The following is a 25,272-nucleotide window of genomic DNA, read 5'->3' on the forward strand; positions in this document are numbered from 1 at the left end:
TTTGGTTTTTGGTATTTCTTGCATATGTCTTGGGCTGATGGGTTTGATCTCCATTGCTATTATCTCAGTTTGCTCAGGAAAAAAATGTTTATCCCTCTTAACATAGGTTACTTTATAGCAGTTTTCAGAGCATGTCAAAAGCAAGTCCAGTAAAATTTAAAGACTTTCTAGAAGCGGTTATTAAATTAGCACCAGTGAGTAGATGCAATAGTTTTCAAAGGAATTGGCAAAACTATGTCTTTTCTTATAAAAGCATTAAGCATTCAGACTGTATATTGTCAAATGAAGATGAACTGAAGTTGTATTTATCAGATTATATGTTATAAGAACTATGGAGAATTCAAGACATATCATCTAGTTTTCTGTGTTCAAAAAAAAAAGAAAAAACGCAAAGTATTTTTGTAAGAATGCAGGTATTCTGCTAGGTTACAGTAAGATCCACTAGGCAGTAGATACATAAAATAAAACAGAGACAGAGATTTGCAGCTGATGTTTTTTACTTTAGTACAATTAATTTGAAAAAATGTCTGCATTAAAACACAGGTACTCGCTAAGTGTCTGTTCAACAATGTTCCAGTTCAGATCAAGGCATCGGGTGGTGTGTGACTCCCAGCCAAACATCTTGTTACATAGTTGCAGGATTTCCCATAGCGGATCTTACTGTAATCAAATAATTCAAAGGTTTCTTTTGTAAATATAATAGAAGGGCAGGGTTTGTGTTTACAAAGTATTCAGCATGGAAATCCTGTATTAATTGAGGTACATTTACTTCACTTAGGATGGTGTCCGCATAGTAACTTTTTAAAATCAAAGGCCTTTTGCTGTTGCCTGTTCCAGAGGGGCAATCATGTACAAAACTAACACACCATGTACAGAAAATCATGAGGAAATGGCTTGAGAGACATGCACTGTAGACAGCAGAGATGTTCCTAGCTAAAGAAGACAACTTCATGGATGATTTTGTCACAGTGGATATAAAAGAATATAATTTATAAGAAGTAGTTTTAACCCTATGGAAACTACTAAAGAGGCTGTGTCTTTCTCAATCTATTTCCAGAATGATTATCATGGGCAATGCCAGATGTTGTCTTTTTGTAATATTGCAGATTCATATGAGCTAAGCTTTAAATTATTATCTTTCTAAGGCAGCAGCTGTATTTTCTGTGAGTAAACACAATGTGCTTCCACCCAGCCTGGTGCAGGATCTGGAGTTTTTATTATTAACAGTAAAGCATTTAGAGTTTCACATAAAAGATGTATAAAAAGGAAAGATAATATTATTACTCAGTGATAATATTATTACTCAGTAATAGATGACTACAGCTGTGCTCCTCTGAGTTCCTTAGTTTGCTGTGGCAGAAAATGCCAGAATCAAAAGAAGCCACATACAGAAGAATTAAACAGAGAAACAGCATTTCCCTTCACAGGGGGTTGGAAATTGTATGTTGCTTCTATATTCTATACAGTGAAATCTATTTTCCTTTTTTCCTTGAATTATAATTCTGCTATAGTTGAAAAGATAATTTTGCCAGTGTATTAAATACCTGGCATAAAAGGTGTTTTAGAACATTTTTAGGTAAATGTAGGTCAACACAAAGGAATCATACAGTTGGAAATATTTTCCAGTGTTTATGTTCAGATGTTCAGACCTGTCTGGCTCCTCTCTATTTGCATGTGTTGGGGTTACAGGCAGTCCGGCTACATTCCACATTGATTTATATAAATATATTGCAGATTATTAACCTCCAGCCAAATAGCAGCAAATTCCACTTTTCAGGAAGGTTTGTGACTTTTCACAAAACAGATTTACTGTGTACAGGACATCTGTCTTCCATGTATACCCCATTAAGGGAATCATAAAGACAAAAGTATTTGTCTTTATGAGGAATATACCAATACATTTTCTGTTGCAGTCACTATGTTACCATAATTTAATTATTATTTGTTCATATGATGATTACAGATTAAGTACAGATTAGTCTTCTAGTAGAGGTAGGTGACAGTCTCTCCATATTCATAAGTCTGGCTCCCCAGTTATTACTCACCGAAAAGCTTCTTTAGACTAAACAGAATATCATGCATCCATTTTCAAAACATGGTGTCTAATAAACAATTTTTAAGTGTCTGACCAAAGATTATTTAGGGAATGTTGTTAAAGTGGGACCACAGCCTTACCGCGTTAAATCTATATCATCTCCAGTGAAACATACTGCTCTCTTAAACCTGGATTACAGTCTTCCCAGATAGTTGTGCCAATTCTTATCTTCCCTTCTCTTGTGAAATATTTTGAGATTCAAGGTAAGATATAAAAACTCAGTACAGTGTTTTCCTAGTCTGTCAGATGTCCTCTTTGAAAAGCAGTGACCCCCAAGGCTTTGTGCGTTATCCTTTGTCTGCAGATCCTGCATATAAAGCCTTTAGTCCTACAACAGAGAATAAAAATATTACTTGATAACATTATCAGAAATCCTTCACTTTGCAAGTAAGGAAGCAGTTATTCTGAGAGGAAGAAAGATGCATGTAGTAAAACAATGTAACTGCTGTGATGTTGATCAAAATAAGCAGTAGTATCAACACTACTTTGGTTTGTTATTGATGATAGGTTATTCGGTTTAACTGTTTAGTCTTTTTTCTCAATAACTGTATTCATACATTTTTAAAATCTACTGTCACCTAATAACAGCAGCAATTGATTTTCTGCCTCACTTCAGAGAAAAAGGCAATCTGATCTGTACAACTACTAAATGAATAAGCACATTAATAAAGTATGTGAGCAGGGAACAAGCATCTTTCCATCTGCAAGATGGTTTCCTATTGAGATTTTGTAGAAGTGGGACTTGAGGAAGGACAGTGAGAATCACTGATATAAGTATAGATGTGGAGCACAGAATGACGGGCAGATGTTTGTGAAAAAGATAAAAGCAGTCATTAAAGTTGGTACTGTAGATGAAGTGGAAAAGATGAGAGAAATCATAAGTAAAAAGAGAAAACAATAGGAAATGGAGTAATCAGATAGGAATGTGACATTACGAAGAGCTTTGCAAATTAGCTTGAATTTGATGTTGTGAAACAAGGTGAAATGATACAGAAATTTCAGTAAAAGAATAACAGAAAGTGATCAGAGAAGAAATCTCTCTTAGTAACGGCATCCTGTGCGCAAAGATTTTTTCCAGGCTGTGTCCTGACTCTGAAGGTGTTCTTTGCATTCAGGAACTTGCAGGAGTAATCAGCAAAAAAATATGTATTTCTGCCAAAGGAGATTTAATAAAGCCGTTGTCGTGGTTTAGGCCTGATTGACAGCCAACCACAATGCAGCAGCTCTCTCTCCCTTCCCCTCCGGCAATGAGAAGGGACAGAGAGCCAGGCTTGGGGTTCAAGATAGGACTGGGATGGGGGAAAAATCCCCCTTTTATGATCACGAGCAAAAGGCAGACTCGTTAGGGGAAGAAAAAAAAGACATACATTTATTACAGACACTAACGACACATAACAGAGTATGACAGTGAGAAGCATTGCCACATCTTGAGAACACCTTCCCCCCACCCCTCCCTTCTTCCCGAGCTCAGTTCTGCTCCCGATATCTCTACCTCCTCCCCCAGGGGCAGGGAATGGGGGGTGCAGTCAGTGCTGCCACTTCCTTCATCTTCGGTGAGGGGAGTGTCCAAAACTTGTTCCTCCTGCTCCATCGTGGTCCCCCTCTCACAGGAGACAGTCCTCCACAAACTTTCTCCGACTTGATTCCCTCCCACGGCTGCAGCCCTTCCCGAGCTGCTCCGGTGTGGGACTCCCCCGCATGCTGCAATCCTCCCAGCGCTGAATTACAGCAGCGGGGCTGCCTTTTCCCATGAGACCCCGGCCTTCTTCGGGCACAGAACCTTGATCAGACAAGCAGGAACAACAGGCTGTAAATCAATGTCTGCTCCACCGTAGATCTTCATGGGTGGCAGGGGCGGGGCCGCCCTGCCATCTCACCACAGGATACAGGGGGGTCTCTGCTCCGGCACACCTCCCCCCTCCTTTCTTCCTCCGTTCCTCCACTGACCTTGGTGTTCATGCAGCTGCAGCGACTCCTCCTCACAAGTCCCACTGCCCGTCACCACGTCCCTTCTTAAATACGTTATCGCAGAGGCGCAGCTGATTGGCTCAATTTCCCAAACAGAAGTGGAGCTGACGTGGAGCTGGGGGAGCTTCGAGAAGCTTCTCACAGGGGGCCGCCCCGATAGCCCCCTCCCCTGCCACCAAAAAACTCCACCACTCACTCAACCCAGGACAGCCGTGTAATGGTGAACATGGGAGTTATGTGGGAAGAAACAGAAGATGCATGCAAACACTCTGCATATTTTTTTAAAAATGTTTCTCTCTATTTTTTTTTTTAAGTGACCAAGTGCTGCAGCATAGAATTTGGATAAATATCAAGTCATTTTCTGTATTAACTCTAGTTGCTCTGTCCAAAAAATGTTTTCTTTTCATGTAATTATTTTACTTTGAACAGTTGTTGAATTCTTAATACTTAATCCTATTTCAGAATTCACACATGAAAGAGAGATGTGATATTACTGATGTATCAGTAGTTATCTGATGAATCAAGAGCTCAAAGATTGCTACCTTTGGAAAGCTCTTTTTTTTTCATTCTATATCCTGTAGGAAATTTAAAAAGACATGTGTGAACTGCAAGTTATGTATGTCTTTACTGGTTCCTGTGTATTTACCTCCTCTTTTCTTTTCCTCCTCAGATTGTTTGATGTGTGCACCGTGTCACGAACAGACAGAGAGACCAAGTTAACATTAGTGTTTGAACATGTGGATCAAGACTTGACTACTTACTTGGATAAAGTTCCGGAGCCTGGAGTGCCTACTGAAACCATAAAGGTATTTAAGAAGAAAGATTTTGGATGTTATTTCAGAAAATATTAGATAGGGAGGGCAAAAAGATAAATCACAAAGATAATCTGTGTTTTGCTTCCATGGGATTTTGCTATATCAGAATTGAGTAATGCCCAGCTTGGGACATGAGTTGCAGCATGAAGATCTTCATTCACTAACAGATGCGATCTCTTTGTGGAAATGGTGCACTTGGGCTTTTTTTATCTTTTAGATTTCTAAATCTCCTGAATCTACTATTTTACCATATGTAGCACTCCAGATCATTAAAAATGACCTTTGCTTGCAGCTGTAGGCAGATGATTCTATTATTGTTTAGTCCAAGACTATTTGAAACTTCCCTAGAAGGTGTCTAGTAGACTGGTGGATTTTGTTATAATGGATAAAATAAACCCTGTGCTCCTCTCTCCTTTCTCGTGCGTTTTGTTTCCCCAAGAGACTCCTTTCATTTCATGTCCCTCTTGCCAGAAAGGTTTCTATACATTCCAAGAGCAGCAGTTGTTCACTGTGGACCTGTGGTTGAGCTCTGCAGAGGATGGGCTCAAAGAAGGGGATAGCCATGACCCATTTTTGTAGAAGGTGGGAAGGCTCTCCGCAACTGGAAGAATAATCGTGAAGTTTTCCCATCATGTTATCTCACATTCCGCATCTGTAAGGGAGGACCTCTTCCCAGGATAAGACGTGCTTGCATTATTGGTACTAAAATATGTATACTAACTCCTTTCCTGGGAATTTCACAGTGAAGTGCTACATTGAAGATCATAGCTTGAAATGTTTGACAAAATGTTTACGCCTGGGAAGAGAAGCAGAGGGATTGATGTTCCTACGTTTTGACTGTGTCTGTTCAACATTTCTTTTGATTTTTCTTTTTACGAGGAGAAATAATTTATGCTTTCAGAGATGGATTATCTTGCATTTGTATAAGTACTTTCTGGAAGTATGTTGTGTCATCTTGGTCTGGCAAAAGTCCTGAGGGAGGAAAGGGAAACAGGAAACCTATCTGAAATTTAGCAGTTTTAATACTTCTTTTGCTAATAGCTTCAGACTTAGGAGTTGTTGGATCCTTCGGTATAAAATTAGACATAAAACTGATAAAGATCTTTTAATTTCTATCAAAGTCACACATGTATAACACCAATTAGTTCTAGCAAGCATGTTTTTTAAGCTACCTTAGTGGATAATTTTACTTTTTTTTTTTTTAATCGATACAGTTTTGATTCAGTCCCAGCAGAAGACTGCAATGTACCTCTTGCATTTGAAGGACTCTCTTATGATAATGCTTTTAGGGTTCTACTTTCTTCTAGGGCACAGAAGCTACCTAAAGGAACCATATTTCAATGTAACTAACATCGTGAAAATAACGTGCAAGGTGACTGACATATTATCTGACTAAATATATTGAAATGGATGGGAACTGAATCACCAAGCCTCTGAAATCTCAGTTTGAAATATGTTTTGAGCTCTGTTTCATTTAAAGCAAATAGAATAGGTGAGCATTGGACTAAAACATTTGTGTTTTTATGAGGGCCTGTCCTAAATTTGCACTAGTAGACTGTAACACGTATGTGTGAACATACGTTTTGTGGAGGTTATATACTGTTGAAGGAAATTGTTGGGTTTACTTTTAAAAAGCACTATTCTGAATAGGTGGTTTACTAGTTCAACCCAGTTGATATATCTGATAATTTGGGACAATAAAAGAGACAAATTTAGCCACACAGAAACAATGAGGAGCAATTCTGGTGTTTTATGCCCAGTTCAAGTACCACTGCAGCCAGTGAGATTAGTGAGTATAAAATTCAGCCTGTGGTATGTACAGCTCTTTTTAAATGGGTGAGGAAAAAATGTAAAATTGCTGTTTAGTTGGTTGTCGCTGTTGATTTCAACATCTGCACGGTAGCTGATATGTTATTTCTTGAATTCTGTTTGGCACGGAAAAAAAAAAAGAGATTCGGTTAACTTAGTGAAGCTACAGGTTGTAATTTATTTATGTGATAATATCCAGTTTATGGAGGTACTTTTGCTGATAGGGCTGATCACATGAGCAAGGGTCTCAAGGCTTATTCTTAATGCATTTCAATACCTTTCTAATGATACAGTCTTTATGGATATTCCTGGTAGAAACTGAAGCAAAGCATTGTTCTCGTGGCTGCAGGGAAATACTACCATTTTGCAGCAACTGAGCATTTAACCTAGAGTACATACATCGTTAAGTGACTAATCTGACTTTTTATAGTTTGGCTTTTGAGGTTAATATGGATTTGTACTTCATTTATTTTCCAGAATTGCAGACAATTTGTGTAGAGTATTTCCCATCAGCACTAGCACAGTACAAAACAACTGCCAGTATTGTAAGACCATCTGTTAAAGTTTTTCATGTGTCAGCAACACAGAGGTGCCAAATGAGCTGAGTAAGCTCTGGATAGTTTGAAGTTGAAGGATCTAATATACCTCTTTGGCACCATAGTGTAAACTCAACAGTTGTTAGTGGAACTTGAATGACATAAAATTACTATGAGAGAAGCATCAACCCCAAAAGATATTTTTCTGTGTGAATTAACTACCACCATTACATACCATCTGGGGGAGGGAGACTCAACTTTTGCTGGTTTGGGGCATGCTGAGGTTTTTAGTTACCAACTGTCAAGGAATAGAAGCGATACTGGTACCATTTTAAGAATTTTCTTTATGCTTAGCAGAAGATAGTAGTCAGACTGTAATAGTTTAGAGAAACTAACCATATTGATCATTTAAACACAACTAAAGCTCTTGTCTTAATGCTGCTTATCAATGCCTTTCTAATGTCTAAAGTCCTGCAGCAGGAGTCACCACAGAGGATATTTTAGGAACATACCCACAGGTGCCCATAAAATGATAGAATAGAGGCCGTTTCCCTTTGAGGTATTACCTGGTAGTGGAAATATTACCCAGGATGTAGGGCAGACATGCTTACTTTTCTTTCCTGTCGCCAGGAGCATGAATGCTGTGGTCCATTTCTGTGGCTATAGCTCTGGCTACTGAGTTCTAGGTTGTTCTGGACAGAGGTATTTTAAATATTTTCTGCCGAAGCACTTTTATTATTTTTTAGAGGACTATACCTTGGGCTAGAGGAGTGGAGAACATGACTCCAAGTACTCTTGGACATGGCATTCACCTTTGAAAGAGAACTATGTTCAAGCCTGTAATCGAATTAGTATGTCTTTGTAACTACTGGATTATAGACCTGCTCACCCTTTCTGGCATCTTCTGTCAGACCTGATTAATATATGTTCCATATGGGATGAGTCAGAATCAGCAATGACACCTTCCTTCTTTCCTCTCTACCCATCGTCTCCTCCCTTCTTTTCTTCCTGGGATACTCAGGGCAGTTTATGTGAAAATGGAAGGTATGAGTTCAGTTTCCTTGGGACACAGCTGTTAGTCCTGCACAGGTCTTTGGTAATGTTAATGGTGTTAGCAGTTGAGCCTCTGAGAGACTTGGCTCATCAGGAACTTTTATTAGTTGACATAAGGGTAGTGGAAATGGGAATGACACATCCCTGCCACAGAGAGATTTAAAAAAAACAAAAACCAAAAAAACAAACAAACAAACAAACAAAAAAAAAAAAACAACAACAAAACAGGCCAGTAAAGCATTTTAATGTGTTAATCTTTGGGACTGGGGCATCTTTAAACTGGGTGGTCACATTTTGATGTGATGTTTGTGACACTGGCATGGATTTTTTTGATCCTAAAGGATTTGGATATGGATGTGGTTGTTCTAACACTACTTACATTTTTAATACGGAAATCATGTGTGTGCAAGTAAGTTGATGTTTATTGATTTTTAAGCTATTGTAATATATATAAGAATATTTAGCTTTAAATTAATATATGCATGAGGTGCCTTGGTATATAGAGCTATAAATGGAATGGCTCTTTGGAGTGTCCTCCAGTCATCTTGTTCTGACAGGCCAAGGAGCCTGCAAGAATGAGAGGGGATAACAAACTCTTACCGAGATTCTTTAATTTTAGTAACAAACAAAATTAACTTTGTGAGGTGATGTCATTATAGGTAAACTTGTGGGTTCTTGCAAAAAAAAGTTTTCTTACAAGTGATCAGAATTTAGCCTACACAAGCTACACGTGCTAGCTGGGCTGTGCCTGTTTTAATCTGACAGTCAACAAAGGAGGGAACGGAACAAAGGTCTCCGGTATAGCAGCTGCGTACGTTATCTATCATAGGATGTTAGACCTGCTGGGAATGTCCTTCTACCCAGGTCTGTGATCTGTGAATCTTCATGGTATTCCCTCCAGCCTGGAACAGAGCAGTCAAATCACAAGAGGGGACAGAGTTTAAGGTATATCCTTTCTCTGGATCTTCACCTTTTCTCTGGTGTTTCCTTGTTCCTCACCCAAGTGAATGGCTTCTGTGGATGTTATTCTGTTTCTCCTTTGCATAGGAAGCCTAGATCTCTGTCTGATTCAGGAATCCAGATTTTGCTATTTAGATTCCTAAAATTTAGAAAATACAGCTGTGAACCTAATTTCCTTTTGTGGATTTATCTTGTAGTAGCCCGTAAATTGAATTTTAAAATATTACCCCCAGTCCTAGAGTAAATGTTGCTATTGCATCCCTGTGCATTTCCTGTAACTTACGTTACCTGCTATCAAACCAGGCAGACCAGTCACATATTTACAAGACTCTTAGAAAATTAATATGAAGATGTTGTTTCTCAGAAAGCAAACCAGTGTTCAGTGTTGTGAGGTGAGTCATCAGCCATCTGCCACGGTTGTACCTACTCAGTCGATCACATATGAGATGTGGAGCAGGTGTCACACAATCATGCAATTCAGGAAACAACACAAGATATTCCAGGAAAACAGATTCACCAGTACTGAGAGTCTCTCAGAGTGTGGCCATATTTAGCAACATCAAAGTTAAAAGTCACTAAAAAAAGAGCCTACTCAAATTAATAAGAAAGATACTAAGAGAAGTGCTGTTACTAACATTTTCCTGTCAGTGCTTTTGTGGTAAAGAAAGAATCAAAACCTATTGAATTTAGAGTCCACAAATAATAGATCAGATCCCCAACTGATGCTAAGAGGTGTAAATCCATTAGCTTAGTGAAATGATGCCCATTTACAGCTGCTAAGGATCTCATTCTTTGTGTAGAATTTTGCAGTAAATTTTGTTCTGAATCCATATTGCGAATTAAAGAAGAGTTGCCATTATGAATAATAATATCATAGAATTATAGAATACCAGGTTGGAAAGCATCTCAAGGATAATCTGATCCAACCTTTCCTGGCAAAAATAAATGAAAAAAGGGACTGAACTGATATATTATTGTGGGATATTTTTTTTTTTTTTTCCTATTATCCTACTACCAGGAGTTGGACTGCTGCATGGAAGGGTAGCAGGAGAGCGAGCAGGTGCCCTGCACAAGTGGCAGCTCTGAAGGAACTAAACTTTAAAAAAAGTGTATTCTCCAAAGGGTGGTGGTTCCCTCTGTTGCGGGTGGTGTCATTTCTTCCCAATACTATGCTGCATGTAGAGATACAGCCACATCTCCTTTGGTGTCATGGTGCAGGTGCTAATGTGCGGTCTGACCAAGGGACTGGGAGTCATGATACGAATGAAGGGACTGCTAAGCACAGGGTGCTACAAAATATAATGTTGTATCTGTACAGTTACTTCTTTAACTTGGACCTTTTTATAGTCAGTGTACAGCTGTTGTTTTTTATTATGGTGGCATTAATATCACCAAATCTCTAATATTTCCAAATCCAAATGCAAACATTTTCAAACTGATGATAATGTATAGATATTTTTTTGCAGTGCTGTAGCCCAGGACTGCCCAGACCTCCATTGCTTATAAACAGAGCTGATAAAAACTTGAGGCACTGCAATAATTTTAAATCACTCTGTCCTGACTAGAGTGATTTAAAATCATTGGAGCACTTCACATTTTTTTCAGTTGTTCCAGTTTGGAAATCAATCAAGCAACACTATAGCATAATGCATGAATGCAACCTGCCTGAAATAATAATTTTAGTCTTTCAAAATAATGAAAATGAATTAGAAATGTCAGTGTGAAAAGATGTCTGTCAAGGACTCTCTAAATAGACATCTCAACCTACTTTTCTTTTATGACCCAAACTCTTAACACAGCAGTCCAGTCCAGTATGGCCCGAAGGGACACATCCTTTTTGAAGTCAGAAGAAGCTATTGTTTTCAATAAATGGAGGGCCAGAAATCATCTTTATTCAGAAAGTCATGGGGAATTAAGAAACTGAAGAGATTCTGAATTGTGAGCCTTTGGTAGAACAGAATTTCTGATCAAGTTGTTGCAAAACTGCAGTATTACAAACACTGGAAGTTAAATGTTGCTATCAGCTCATTTCATTTCTGTTAATTCTGCAGAGCTGGACACGGATGTGATACAAAAAAAAAAAAGCTTATGGATCCTACTGCTCTCGGATTATTAGTGACACTGGGTTTTTGCTATTGGAACATCAGTGTGATGGCAATTGCTAAGTGAAATGCTTTGATGACACTGAAAAGAAAGAATGAAAGCATGTGGTAGGAATAATGCTCAAGGAGGTGTAAAAGTGGGGCTAGACTGCCAGGCAGTGTGTCAGAGATGGTGCCATACTGTTTCGCAGTGGCAGTTCCTTGGAGTGGGGAGTATTTTCGAGATGCTTTCCTTTGTCTCATGGTGGTGGTGTGTAGTCATGACTTGCTCTGCAAGTAAATCCTGCCTCAGTGATCAGCAGAAGTGTCACTTGTGTTTTCAGACTCTTTCTCTTCATCAAACATGTGATGCCATAGTTGAACCAATTAAGAGAATGCTGTTGCAGCTCATGGTGCACATAAAGCAGTGGCAGAACAATAGATTGAAATGTTTGAATTTACCTATGTTCTAAATTTTACTTACAAGCCATATGTTACTTTTGACAGGTAATTTGAAGGTCAGACTGCAGCAGATGTGAGATAAAGAGGAGACATTCAAAGAGCCATTCTTGATTTTTATGGGGGCAGATAGGAATCATTTTCTTAATAGTAGTTTCTGCACTTGAGGGGAATCGGGCCCCTATGCCTCTGCATACCCACAAAGCTATACTTCACCCCAAAACAAGCACACAGAAATGGGGACGAGGAGACAGAATGACACAAATTATGACAAATTAGGTATTTAGGTAACCTGGCCAACATATTTTTTTCTTGTCAAACTCCAGATTCTAAAGGTTGAACGCAGCTGATCTGGGACAAGAAGCATTGCAACAGAATACCTTTCCCATCTCAGGCAACCCAAGTTATTGCAGCTCAGATTCTCTACACTAGAACATTCACAATGCATCCATATATATTCACAGCAAATATAGAGCTGTAGTGTAAAATAATTCAGAAGTTGGCCACAGATAACTCATAGCTAATAGAAGCTAATACAGTAATCAAACAAGTTATTTTTTTATAAAAATGTTTTCTCTATTCCTCTCTAAGAGAAACGTAATACTCTTGCATTAGCTGAATGCACTGCTTTTATGCCAGTGAATGGGCAGGTTATTGTCTTCCACACTAAAAATTAATTTGAGGCGTGTTACTTTAGTGGCACACGGATTTATTCAAGATATGTTGTGTTTGTTTCTTTTCCTCTACAACAGATGTGTTTAGCTTATGCCAGAAAACAATGTCACATACAAATGGATAGGGATGGAATTTTTTTGTATTGCATGTTATCATACACAGAACTTAAATTTAGCTTTAAGAATTTTTAAATTATTTATATATATATTTAGGCGCATAACCAAACATACATATATTTATGTATATTTACACATACCTATAATTATTGTAAAAGTCCTCTAACATATTTGCGGAAATAAAATGTCACTTGAGCAAGTGGGAGGAAGGGAAAGAGAAACTCAGTGTTCATCACTCTATTGTCCATGAAGTTCATGATCTCAAAATAGCTGTGGGCCAGAAGAGGCCAGAATTGGCAACTCAGGTGTTTAGAGAAGAGTCAAAAGTACAAGAATACAGAAGGGGTAGCACCAGTTCTCCTGTGCCTAGGGAGTGGTTTGGTGTATATTCTCTTTATATGTATACACGTGCAGTCATACTGCATATACACATATACACATACACATGTATATCTGCTGATTCCTCAAGTCCATCCCATAGGCTTATGTTTCAGCTCATCAGATACAGCTGAGCTGGAATGAGGGCTGTTATGGTCATAGGGAACAAATAAAATGGGACCCAGCCAAGGCTGCACCTCTCTGTCCTACTCGGTGTGTTGGATCAGAGGCACACGGAGACCCCGCAGTCCCACCCACCCCTGCAGATACCAGAACAGACACGGTTTCTCCCTGCTTCTCGTCCTCTGGCCATCAGGGACAAAACTGAAGAGAAGCACTAGCCAGTGGCATCAAACAGTTACAGTCAGCTGCTGAAGCAACCAAAGCCCAAAACTCTGACACCTAGAAAGCTTCCAGTGATTTCAGTTCGGTGTTCTCTGCCTGTACTAATCCCGTTCTTTCCAGCGCTTGGTTCCTTCCATCCTTCCCTTCCATCTTTATTTTTTCACCTCACTTTCACTTTGTATTTACACTGTTTAGCCCTCTTCTCTTCTGATTTTTCCCTCCATCCAGAACTTTTCTCTACATCACTTTTCTTTACATTTCACTTACAACCCTCCTAACTGACTCTACTCCCATAAAAAAGTGGTATAATGGAACTGTCACACTGTTTCTCCACCTGGGGTCTGTCTTGTCCATTTTATTTGTGAGTGTTTAATGGAAGGGGCTGTGTGAAAAACCTTGACTGTATAGTGCCCACCATAATAGATCCTCCTTTTTGGCTGGCCTTTACGCAATACCTTGTTAACCACGGGTCATGATAATCACATCCTACAACAGCATTATTTGTCTAAAACAGTGCTTCTCCTATGCTCTGCTGTTTCCCCACCACAACCACTTCACGCATTTACACAACTGTTTCCTTTATGTATCAGTGCTCTGTAATCAGCGTATGGTTCATGTTCTGGGTTTCTCAGGTTTCAAGTGAAATAAAATGAGCTTTCTTCAATTATGAGAGCATTCTTCTTTTTAAGAAGTCCAAATGAATACACACATTATTAGTAAGTTCACAAGCAGCTTCCAGAAGACAGAAAATTTAGAATGAAAACAAGCAAAATAACAGAAACACTGTTGTTTGCTCTTGGTGCAACAGCAAGGGAAAATATTTAGAAATTAAAATTACTAAATTATTTGTAATTTTCATAAAGCAGATGTGGTTTTGTAATATTTGCTAATGTTGGTACTCTAGAGCACAACTGGGTCAAATTGGTGTAACTGTTGGCTTCTTAGGGTTCCTCCAGGGGTGAGTGTGGTGCAATGCTATTAGCATCAGTTAGCAAGCAGGCTTTCATTTGTTTTCATGCAAAGCCTGAACAGTTTGCAATTGAGAAAGGGCAAATTACAAAGGCTCAAGCTCCTAGATCAAATCTGTCCTTAATTTTTGGGTTCAAAGCCTTATCCAAAGACTCATAAACTTCAGTATTTTAATTTCTTAATTCTCTTTTATTGTTACAGCTATACAGTACTACCACTTATGTCAGTATACATAAAACATCTAAACTAATGCTGGAATATATACTCGAACCTTCTGCGTCAACTTCAAACCTTAAAGGAGATACCCCAAAGAGAGCAGCAAAGAACTTAAGCTTCTGCTTAATATTATGTAAACAGATTGCTCCAACTTTAGAAGTGAGGTTGAAAGACTGTGAGTTAGGGGAGCTAGCAGAGGAGACTCAGTTATTATCCTGTAATACTGACCAATGAATTCCAAGGTTAGAGCGAAGGAGAATTGAAACCATTGTTTCCGTAGTCTCATATTAGCCATAAACATGCATTTTTCTTGTGTTTAAATGCTTTGTCAGAGCAAGGAAGTAGTCTTCCCTCAAAACTTACTTGTAAGCAATGTCTATGACTTTGGAACCAGACTCCTGACTATTCACAGGACTGTGTCATGGTTGGTCAGCATAGTAAACTGACTAGGTAATGGAAAAGAGCTTCAGAGGATCACAGGTTTGATGGACTGGTATGTTATTTCTTTTTTCATTAATATCATAACTATTCTGACCACAGAATTTATCCCATTTGCCTTTGAAAATTGTGACCCTTGAGAATACCCATTTAAAAGAATAAGCTGGTTTTTACCATCATGACCAACTCATTAGAAGCCAATGCATTGTATCTTTATTAATGTTGAACAGTGTCTTATACCATAAAGGGCCCATTGAAATTAGTGACTTAATTGCAAAGAAGGTTACTGCTCAACAGTTTTCACTGTTGCTAAATATGTGACTTTACAAACAGCACTATAATAATTCTAAGTATTTCTAAAATGTCCCCCTTCTTTGGTCTATGCAATAGGAGGCATTGCACTGTAACTTTAAAATGCCAAAAATAATCAAGAAGACATGTTAGCCATCTCTTAAGAGCATTTCATTTCCAAGCCAATAAATTCAACTGCTGAATTGTTGTCCTTTGTTTTAGGATGTGACAGTTCTGTTGCATAACTACAATTAAGGAATCTCAGAAGGCTTCGAAATGTTACAATATTCCGAGGATGCAAATGCAGAGTCATTTTCATTTAGTTTTACAGCAGGGAAGGGGAACTGAAATGGCAGTGTGTTGCCTTTTTTTAACATCTAGTTTATGATTCATTCTGAAATATTCTTTCATTTGGAATTAACTTCAGATATTCCTGTTCTGACAGGCAGAGTAAATATTTTAGCAAGGACTTTTTAGAGAGAAATTTTGACAGTAACATACTCCTCCCTTACTGTTACAAAGGAAATACTTGCTATCCAAACCCAGAGTCGGCATTTTAATGGAAATGGTTCCAAAAGAATACGTAGGATGTTACAAATGTAAAATGCCTTTAATGAAAGAGTATACAGATATCTTTCATGTATTTTAAATAAAAATGTCTAATTTGAGACCTGAGAAAGTCAACAGCGATCTCTGAGCCATGTGCCTATTATTACAATAGTATCCTGTGTATAACTGTCATTCAGTGAGAAACAACACAGACTAGAAAGCAAAAGACACATAAAAACATGAAGTTAAAGGAGGAGAGAACATCTTACAAAGAATTTTTTTATTATGTTTTTGCCTTTATTAGCATATATCCCTTTCTTACTTTTTGTTTGCTCACATAATTCCTGCAGATGTCTATAGGGCTTATTGAAGATGTAGGAAAAGGAGAATAGAGGCCAAGCTGCGTGGGCTATAGTGAACCAAAACTGCAAAGAGATGCATACTTGACAGAGAGTTTAAAATAAAAATAAACCACAGTTTCTTTGCTTGGTTTCTGGAGCAGAAAGTCGCAAAACAAGCAGAAAACCTTTGGTTCTTGATGAAATGGTTAGTTTAGCTTCCTTAACTCAACTGCTCTGAGTGTTTCAGACTTTAACCTTTGTTTCAATTAAAAGAATTTAGACCTAAATCGACTTAAGTTTATATCTGTGAAACCAGGGCCTTGGAAATATTTCAGAAGTAGCTTTAACCCTATGTTTGCATTTTGTTCTTTTGCAAATGCAGTGGAGGTAACTGTGATTTGCTCGTTAGTGGAGTCATGCTTTATTGTGACAGAAAACTAAGAACAGTCCTTCAGTGAAAATAACAAAGGCCTACCCCATGGTGATTGATGAGAACGTTGTACAAGTGAAATGAGCTGGAAAGTCATCATCTTGTCTTTTCCTTTGCCACAGGAAAAGCATAACACAGAGATTTCTTTTCTTCTGGTCCTGATAAGGAATCTAACGAAGCATAAGGAGAGGTTACACAGCATGGAAATGTGTTACATCCAGCTGCTCTCTAGCTTGCGAAGCTGCAGTAAATACAGTTGCTATTTAATAAACAAAAGAAAACAGAAGTCCTTTGATAGTGATCCCCAGCCTCTCTCATTTGCCCTTCTGAAGATAGTTTGTTTCTACTTAATTGACTGTCATTTTGGAATAACATAGAGTTTGATATTGTATTGTATGATTTGTAATGGGTTTTTTTGTTGATAGAGAAAACAAAAGACTTCTCTTTCTAGGGCTTAATTCAGCAAAACATGTGCTCCAGGTTGTCTGGGTTGTACCTACTTTTATTCTCAGGTGTTCCATGAATGGTTACAGTGAAGATACACTAGACGTGTAGTTTTCTTTTCTAAATACACTTACATAATCAATAGCATATTTTGTTGCTTGTCACAAGTTACCCTTTTGAGAAGCAATGATGCATTTGTCACAAGCTACATTTGTCACGTGCATCATTTGTGAGACTCTACTTTCAAAAGGTACTTCTTCATGGAAGCAGTTTATTCCATTGACTGGATCTTTTTACAAGTTCACTTCTAACGTACCTTTGACTTTTTATTAAAAATCTCTTAGAGTTTGTTTTGTTTAGAATTTGGGAAGGTGAGGGAAGGAAGAGAACATCTTTCCTGTGAATTGGAGGCAGTCTTCTCCACTTGCAAGAAGACTATTGACTCTTATGTTGCACCTTCCCTCCGCATCCCCAGGCCCTCACCCCCAAAGCAGAGCTGATTCTTGTCTATTGTGCTAACATTAAGAAATAAGTAGGCTCATTGCTCATTGCATCACTACGTGTTGAAGATACTTCTTTTTTTAAGAACCAGTCAAATGTTTGAAAGAAAACAAGGCGAGGTTTACACAAATTTATGCTAATGTACATCGGTGTCATTTTGCTCGGAACTGGAGGATCTATGGCTCATGGCACTTCGGAGAGAGTCAGTGAATGTGTGGGACCATATTCCAATTCCACCACTGCAGCCACAGCAAACATCTTAGGCACTTCACTACCTGTTACAGTTTGTTATATTTGAAATCCAGAGATGAGCTGCTGAGGCATGCTAATAGGTGGCATCTTCTGATGATCTACCTTACTCGGTAATCACCTGGTCTGTGGGAGGCAGTAACGCAAAAAGATGGAGTAGGACCACTGGGCCTGAGAGTGAGTGTGGTGGGAGAGGAAATGGCTGAATGGCATGGGGTGCAGTGAAGGCGTGAAGAGAAGGGTCAGAACTGGGGATGGGGCAGGAAAGGGCAGCAGGGCACACAGAGGGATGAAAGAAAGGTCAAGGAAAAGGTAGTAAATCAGAAAAGAAAGGAGAAAGTGATAGACCGTATAAGTGGAAGGAAATGGGCAGCCATTCCCTTGCCTGGTGCTATGGGCAAACTTTGCATGCTTTCAGTAAAAACAAAAGACTTTGTGCACTTGCTTGACTCTTGCAAAATCTCTATGCCTTGTCTGTAGGTTAAAGTGCTTGCCTGTTCCCCTTGTAAAGCTGTTGGTTCAAGAACTAGTGATTCTTTAATTCAGCATAATAGAATTGCAAATTAATTGCTACTGTAAATATGGAGAACAACTCAATCTGATGAGTGCTTCCAAAAAACAATTCTGATTTTCTCTACTTTTGATTTAGGTGTACTAAGACATCAGCAAGATTCTCATCCTGAAGACTATTTTGACAGTTCATACAGTGCTATAACAGCATTGAAAAGTCATATATACAATTCTTGGATTTGAGTACATGGCCAAGCTGGCTCCAATAGGCCACTATCCCCTCTCAACTCTTCGTTGAAGCCCATTTTTACCCATAACTGATATCCAAGAAATCTTTCCTCATGTGCATATCCTTGGTTTTCCTGAAGGTTGTTATGCCTTTAGAACTGAAAGCAAATTCTAGATCTTTGGCGTACTTCATGAACATTAACCAGTTAATCTTTGGAACACTCATGAGTAGTTAACCATTATCCCTGAATTTATAATATGGAGCAAGAAAGGCAGCAAAGTTAAATGAACTCCTGTGACTAGAGTCGAAGCAGTGGCTGACCCTAATGTTCAACCATTGTACAGCACTGACAAGTATCACGATATTTCTGCCGTGCAAGTATGTTACAAGCAAAAGAAGTTATTGAAAAGTGGCTTTTAGGAAATGAACAACTGAGTTTTATTTATGATGTATTCCCTGGAGAGGTTAGGAAGGGATTGTCTTCTTTCCTCTGTGTTCACATCTTTAATAAAAACTGTTAACTATTTATTAAAAGGGTGTCTAATTCTAGAGAATAGCTGTATTTCGATGTCTGGTGACATGCTGTCAGTTTTGTCTCTGAGAAGGTTGGCTACATCTCTCTGAAGGTCTTGCTGGTTCCAATGAATGTGGGAGGATGGAAACATTAAAAAGCAGTGGGACCAGCTCAGGTCTTTGAAAGTTGATAGACAGATTCCCGGCAACTTCGTCAATGTTTGGTTGTGCCTAATACAAGGCCATCTTCTTCCTCTGCATGCAAGTGCTGTTAATGACTATACTGAATTCCTAGACATTTTGATGATGGAAGCCATCAAAATTAATTAGGCCTAAAGTCCAAACTCTATAGCAACCCCATTTCTAAATCACAAAACTGACTCTGCTCTCCTGCCAGCCTCTTCTACAGTGCCTTGAGCTCTTATGTATCTGTGTATGTCACAAAATATATTTCCTTATGTATCAGGAAATAGAGTTGGCCTGTGTTATAAGTTTAAACAAGTTTTTTATTAAACAAAGACTGCTGGACTGTTTATAACTTCAAGGGAGCCGCAGGAATTAGGTGCCCAAGTCCTATTGATTCTAAATGATGTTTGGGTTTCTAATCTGTAGGATCCTATTGATTGCTCTTTTCTCAGCTTTAAGAAAGCATAACTTATTTTCTTGTTGCCATGCAGGTGTTTCATAAAGAACCCGTCTACTTTTAGTGGATACTGTTTAAAAAAAACAACTGAGAGAGAAATTAAAGGAACAGTCTTTTTGAGTCTTTTGTGTCTAGCCAAGGATTTGACAGTTTTCAAAAAAGTCTTGGCTGAAATCTTCAAAGCTGCTGAGTGTAGGAGATCTGGTCATCCAAATCCCCTGTGATACTTCTAAACTCTTATCTTTTGTTGTTACGTATCAACATATAAACAAATAGCTTTCTTGATGGCACGCTGCAGACAAATCCAATGAGAATTTCTGCAGAAATGTCAGTAGAGTTGCCAAGGTGTTGATAGACCATTGGGAAGAGTAGTCTGTCATAATTCTCTATGTATTTACATAATTTGAGTGCTCCTCTGAATGAGAATCCATGTGGTCTAAGCTGTTTGCATATGATTTAGAGCATGTTAAGATGTTAGTCTTTGTTCTGAGGTTAGACCTTCTTGTGCTCAGGTGACAGTGTTGGGCAGTCATCTTTCAGGGCCTTCCACATTATCTCTAAAGTTAGCTTAAGTTAGTAGTCCCCAGAAGATAAATTTACAGATTTACTCTTCTAGGAGACTTTACCTCCTAAGTCCGAAGCTGTTTGTGAAGCATTTTTCTTGATGTATGTGCACAGCATTGTTTCAGCTTTCTAATCACTGACCAGCTGGCTTGTTAGTGAATAGAGCTGTGGGCCCCTTGCCACGTTTCATGTGAGGTCTTGGCTGGGTGGCCAAGCAGGCAGCCTGCAGCCAGTGTCAAAGCAATTCAAGAGGTATTGGCACAGCAGTGTCCCCATTAATTTCTGCTTGTCACATGCTGTCATGCAAGTTACACCAGAGAGGAAATGACCGTTAAAAAAAAAAAAAAGTACGCTTGTGGCACTTGGTCCCCTCCAGACGTTATCCCTGAGGTTAAACAAGTGGATACAATTAGCTGCTATCCACAGACAGCTGCAGGGAAGGAGAAGCCGAGATCTGGGCACCACAGCAACGTGTCTTTCCTGCGAGCGAGGAGTGCTGGCTGTCAACATATGCCATATTTTTAACCCTTCATGGAGTTTGGGTAAATTAAAAAGAGCTGTTATGACCAACAGTGTCATGAAGGTGCTGGTAAATAGCTGTAGTGCTGATTGAGCCGTGTTCTCCTCTAGGGAAGGGGACTTGTTTGTTGGTACTATTCCTCATAAGGACCGGTGTGAGTGGTGCTGGAGGAGAATTGGCTCATTGGTGGTTGATAATTTACTGTAGTTTGTAGATTCTGGCAGGGAGTGAGACTGATTTCTGTGAACTCCTCTCAGAAACATACTGAAGTAGTTAAAGGGAGTCACATCCAGCTCTGTGGATTTTCTGGGTGAACTAATTTCTCTGATTACATCAGGAGAGCTTCCAGAAGGATTGCAACAAGTGATGATATGCTTAGGATGTCCCAAAATACAGCTTGGGAATGCAGAAGCAGAGTCTATGAAGGAGAAATGGCAGTGATGTTCCATGATGACAGAAGGAAATATGTACTATTAGAAGCAATCATGAATCTTTTTTAAAAACTGAAAGCACTAAGCTCTACTGACAGGTGATAGAGATAGAGGAGTATACACAGTGCTCCAGAATAGATTGTTTTAGTCAAGTGAAAGTCTGGGTTTTACCCTAGAAGGAAGAGGCTCACAATATCAATCAAAGGTGGGATGACTTGCCTTGTTGAGAAACGTGAACATTAGAGAAGCTGGAATTATATGAAAAGTGTACTCCAGAATTCAGACTACAGCTCTGCCCCAGCTATCCAGCTTGACCTGATGTGACACTTAGATACCAAATTTTGACTGGTGTCAGTCCCCAGACATGTGCCAGAAGGGGCTTCAGAGGCAATGCATACAAATCACAGATGCTACTTCAAGTCATTTGTATGGGGCTTACCAACTGGGCGACTCAGGAAAGAGTTTGGGGGATTTCTTGGTTCATTTTAGCCCTCATCTCTTTTTCAGATGGTACGAGTAATAGAAGAACAGAATGGGTAACAGCTGTCAAACCAGGATGTACTATGAGAGACTACTGTCCTCAGTACAGTTTTATGAAAAGCTTGTAATAAAAGAAAGGAAGTTTCCAGGAAGTATTTGGGGATGTGCAAAACTTTGATGATATCATCCACAGATACAGGAAAAAAAATCTGCTTGTTTGCTTATCTAGGCTCTGATCTATAAATTCTGTTTAGAGTTGTGCCTTATATTGGTTTTTCTACTGGGCACAAACAGTGGAAAGGTTTGAGAGGTAAAAAAGATTATTAATCAAAAAGTTACATTTACCTGCTGTAAAAATTTCACAGCCTGGACAGGTCTTGGTAACAGTGCCACATTTGCCAATTTCTGTCAAATTGTTAAAACAAAATTCCCCTCTGTTCCCATTTAATTTGCATGTATTTTCTCTTTAAAATACCAGTAGCTAGATAGAAAATGTTATGTGTTTCATTTGCATGTCTGGTAATTCCACCTTGATAGGAATTTTTGGTGCACTGAATCACTGAAAATAAGAAAGTAGGATAATAATTGTATAGGTTTCCTTTCAGTCATGCAAATTCTTCTCATCAAATATGAAAAACAGCAGCTGATAAAGTAAAACTTGAAAGATTTGTGTTGCAAACTGACTTGGCAGGTGTTGAGCTATAAAATGAGAAATTGATGTGGATTTACAGACACTTAAATTAATATTGATTTGCCCAAAATGAAATGCATCCACATGTATGCCTGTGCATGTGTATGTACCCATGTATCCCACAGATGTTAAGTACACATTTCTCATACTGAATTTGGTCTTTGGTTCACAACTACTGAGATCAGTATGAAAATCTGGCATTATTAAGATACTGGTAAAACAGAGATGTACTGAGACTGAAACTTTTAAAGACCTCTAAAATATTAATTCAGGTCTCTATTTTAAGGAGGGCAGACAGAAGGTTACTCAGAACAGTTCCTTGAACACAGTTGGGTGCATCTGTTTGTCTTAATCTAGTCTTAAATTATCACCTTTGCTGCTGGTGAGCACTGGTGTTTGGGGAGTGTTTGGAGCATTCCAAATTACGCTTAGTCAGAATCTCCTGTGGCAGGACAAATTCAGTGGTTCTCTTCTAACTCAGAAGGGACAGTCAGTGAGTTTAAGCAAAGGGACTTTGAACATGTTAAATCTGTTGTGGTGGCTATGAATTGAATTTGGTCTACAAATAGGAGTATAACAATAAAAGGAAAATACTGCCTCGTTATATTGAATGCTATTACATACACACATAAAATTAATCCATAAAGTTATGGCAATGCAATAGCTTTGTTAAGCCTCAAACTTTTTCAAAAACTACCATGGACCTTTATAATTCCATTAAAATTTTCCATTTTTCCTGAATCTTGTTCATGGTTGCAGTAGTTTTGCTTGAGACTGACATATAATATTCATGATATGCAGGCAGGTCCATGTATAAAAGTGACATCTGCAAGTTTTACGAGACTCACTATTAACTGATTGACGGATTATTGTACTCCACAGTAATTTTTTTAGGACTTTCTAATCCTGGTTACCTTACTACTTCTAATAGCAACCAAAATAGTCTTTGAAATGGTATTTTATAGAGACTCCAGTCCTTCAGGTATTGTATCTTTCAAAATGTTATGCAAACAGTTCTAACCACTGAAAAACAAAGAAAAAACTAAAAAAAAAAAAAAAAAAACCGAAACAAAAAAACCCAAACAAACAAAAAAAAACCCAAACAGAACAACCCAACTCTATTTATTTCAGTGTTTATAGTTTTGCAGTGGACTAGTATGGATAACATTGCCTTCAGTGGGATTATTCAAAACACTAAAGTTCAGGTATACATACATGCCTACTTTTGTCAGTGTGCATGTCTGTAGGTTCTTCATCCTAACCATTGCATAATCCAGAATCACTTATCTGAGCTGTGCTTTCTTTCTTATAAAAGTACTTTAAAATAGATTAGCAACTCTTTATCAGAAAATATTTTAAAATATCTGTTAATCTACTCTGAGTGCATTAAAGTATCTCTAATATGATTAAAAACATTTTACAATTTGAAAAATGTGAATATTTTACTTAATATTTAAATATATATGTAACTTTTAATTAATTTTCAACAAATTGTTTACCTTTAGGATAGCAGCATACAGAACACCAACAGTTATTAGACCAGTTCCTTGTATGACCTTCCAGATATTAGCTCCCTTCTGACAATAGCACATTACATGAATTTGCTGTATTTTTCTCTCTGCACAGCATTTCATTCTGTGAACATTTTATATTGTACAGTAAGGTTGATTAATATGACTTGAGTGAATGGGTCATTTGGATTTATCGTTCCCTTATCAAAACAGTGAACATATTTAAATTGAACATGCTGTGAAGTTCATGTTCTCTTGGTACTGTCTTGTTAATTGACAGGAATATCACAGTAGTCTTTGCTTCTGAGTGGCAACCCTTACCCTGTGAATACTCTCATGGAAAGCAATAGGACTAATCTGAGATAAACTGTTACCGAATATAAGGAAAAGTAAGAATTCTATATCCTGGGTGTGTATTGGGTTGGATCATGGATGACTCCTGAGAGGCTATAGTGCAGCTAGGTGAAAGCAAAGAGCACAGCCTCCTCCTCCTCTTTCTAAATGTCCTGCAGGGAGACGGATCAGAATAGTTTTCTCTGGAGAGAAGGAAAAGGGCACAAGAGCAGGGATCTATCTGGCTCTTACTGTGTTCCAGCCGCTGCACCCAGCTGGATGCATGGAGAAGGGCATCCTGCAGCTCCATAGGCTGTGGCAAATTACTTCTCCGCCCCCACCATCACAGTCATGGCATTCTAGATAGGCTGGTGTGATGGGTTCCCAACCCAGTGTGAGGACAAGATTTAAAAGAGAAAATCACTCTGTTTAACCGGGAGTCACTACATTATTACTAATGCCTTTGGGATTCAGTGTAACAACATTAATCATGTCTTTTGCTATTCATGTATCTGTACTGTGTAATTCCTCAGGAATGCCATTGTTTTGTTGGCATTAATTAATGTTGACTGTTTGTTACAAAGTATAACCATAGAAGTGCTGTAACTATTCTGCTTCAAAAATAGGCCCCAGAGAATGTGAAAAGTCTTCAAACTTTGATTCCAACATGTTTAAAAAACACCCTTTAAAATTAAAGCAGTTTGATGGCTGGGGGTTCTGTACAATCCTGTAGGATAAGAAGGAAGCCTCATCCTGCTCCTCTTCCGCTCAGGAAAGTTCCTGCTGTTCAGTGAGATGCAGTGAGCCTTTTTGTCAAACTAGCTTGACATTGCCATCTAAAACTCATTCCCTTTGTTTACCCTTGTGGTTGTCTCTTATGCAAACACTCCTGCAGGAAATGTTCAGGTTGAGTATCCCAACACCTGCCATCCAAAATAGGGACATTCCATTCTGCTCAGCAAAATGAGAAAAATAAGTTACAAATAGATAAAAACTCTGGGTGAAGGATGCAGGTTGTTGTGCAGGTGCATGAGATACTCCACAGAGGAGTAGGAGAAATGATAGGACATTCCAAAGGATTGTTGTGTTTTACCAAATATTAGCACAGAAATTGAGCAGAAAGAGGAAG

At 38.5% G+C, this 25,272-nt stretch overlaps 1 protein-coding gene across 4 annotated transcripts in view; it reads left to right on the forward strand.

Moving 5' to 3' along the window:
* CDK6 (cyclin dependent kinase 6) overlaps positions 1 to 25,272 on the forward strand; it is a 142,696-nt gene that overhangs the window by 27,649 nt on the left and 89,775 nt on the right. For all 4 annotated transcript variants that reach the window (XM_042801771.1, XM_042801774.1, XM_042801773.1 and 1 more), the window contains exon 3: positions 4,734 to 4,869. In XM_042801771.1, coding sequence (XP_042657705.1) covers positions 4,734 to 4,869 — 136 coding nt within the window. The remainder of the gene's footprint in view (positions 1 to 4,733; positions 4,870 to 25,272) is intronic.

The sequence above is a fragment of the Tyto alba genome, unplaced genomic scaffold (assembly GCF_018691265.1).
Source record: "Tyto alba isolate M040663 unplaced genomic scaffold, T.alba_DEE_v4.0 Super-Scaffold_38, whole genome shotgun sequence".
Classification (NCBI taxonomy): domain Eukaryota; kingdom Metazoa; phylum Chordata; class Aves; order Strigiformes; family Tytonidae; genus Tyto; species Tyto alba.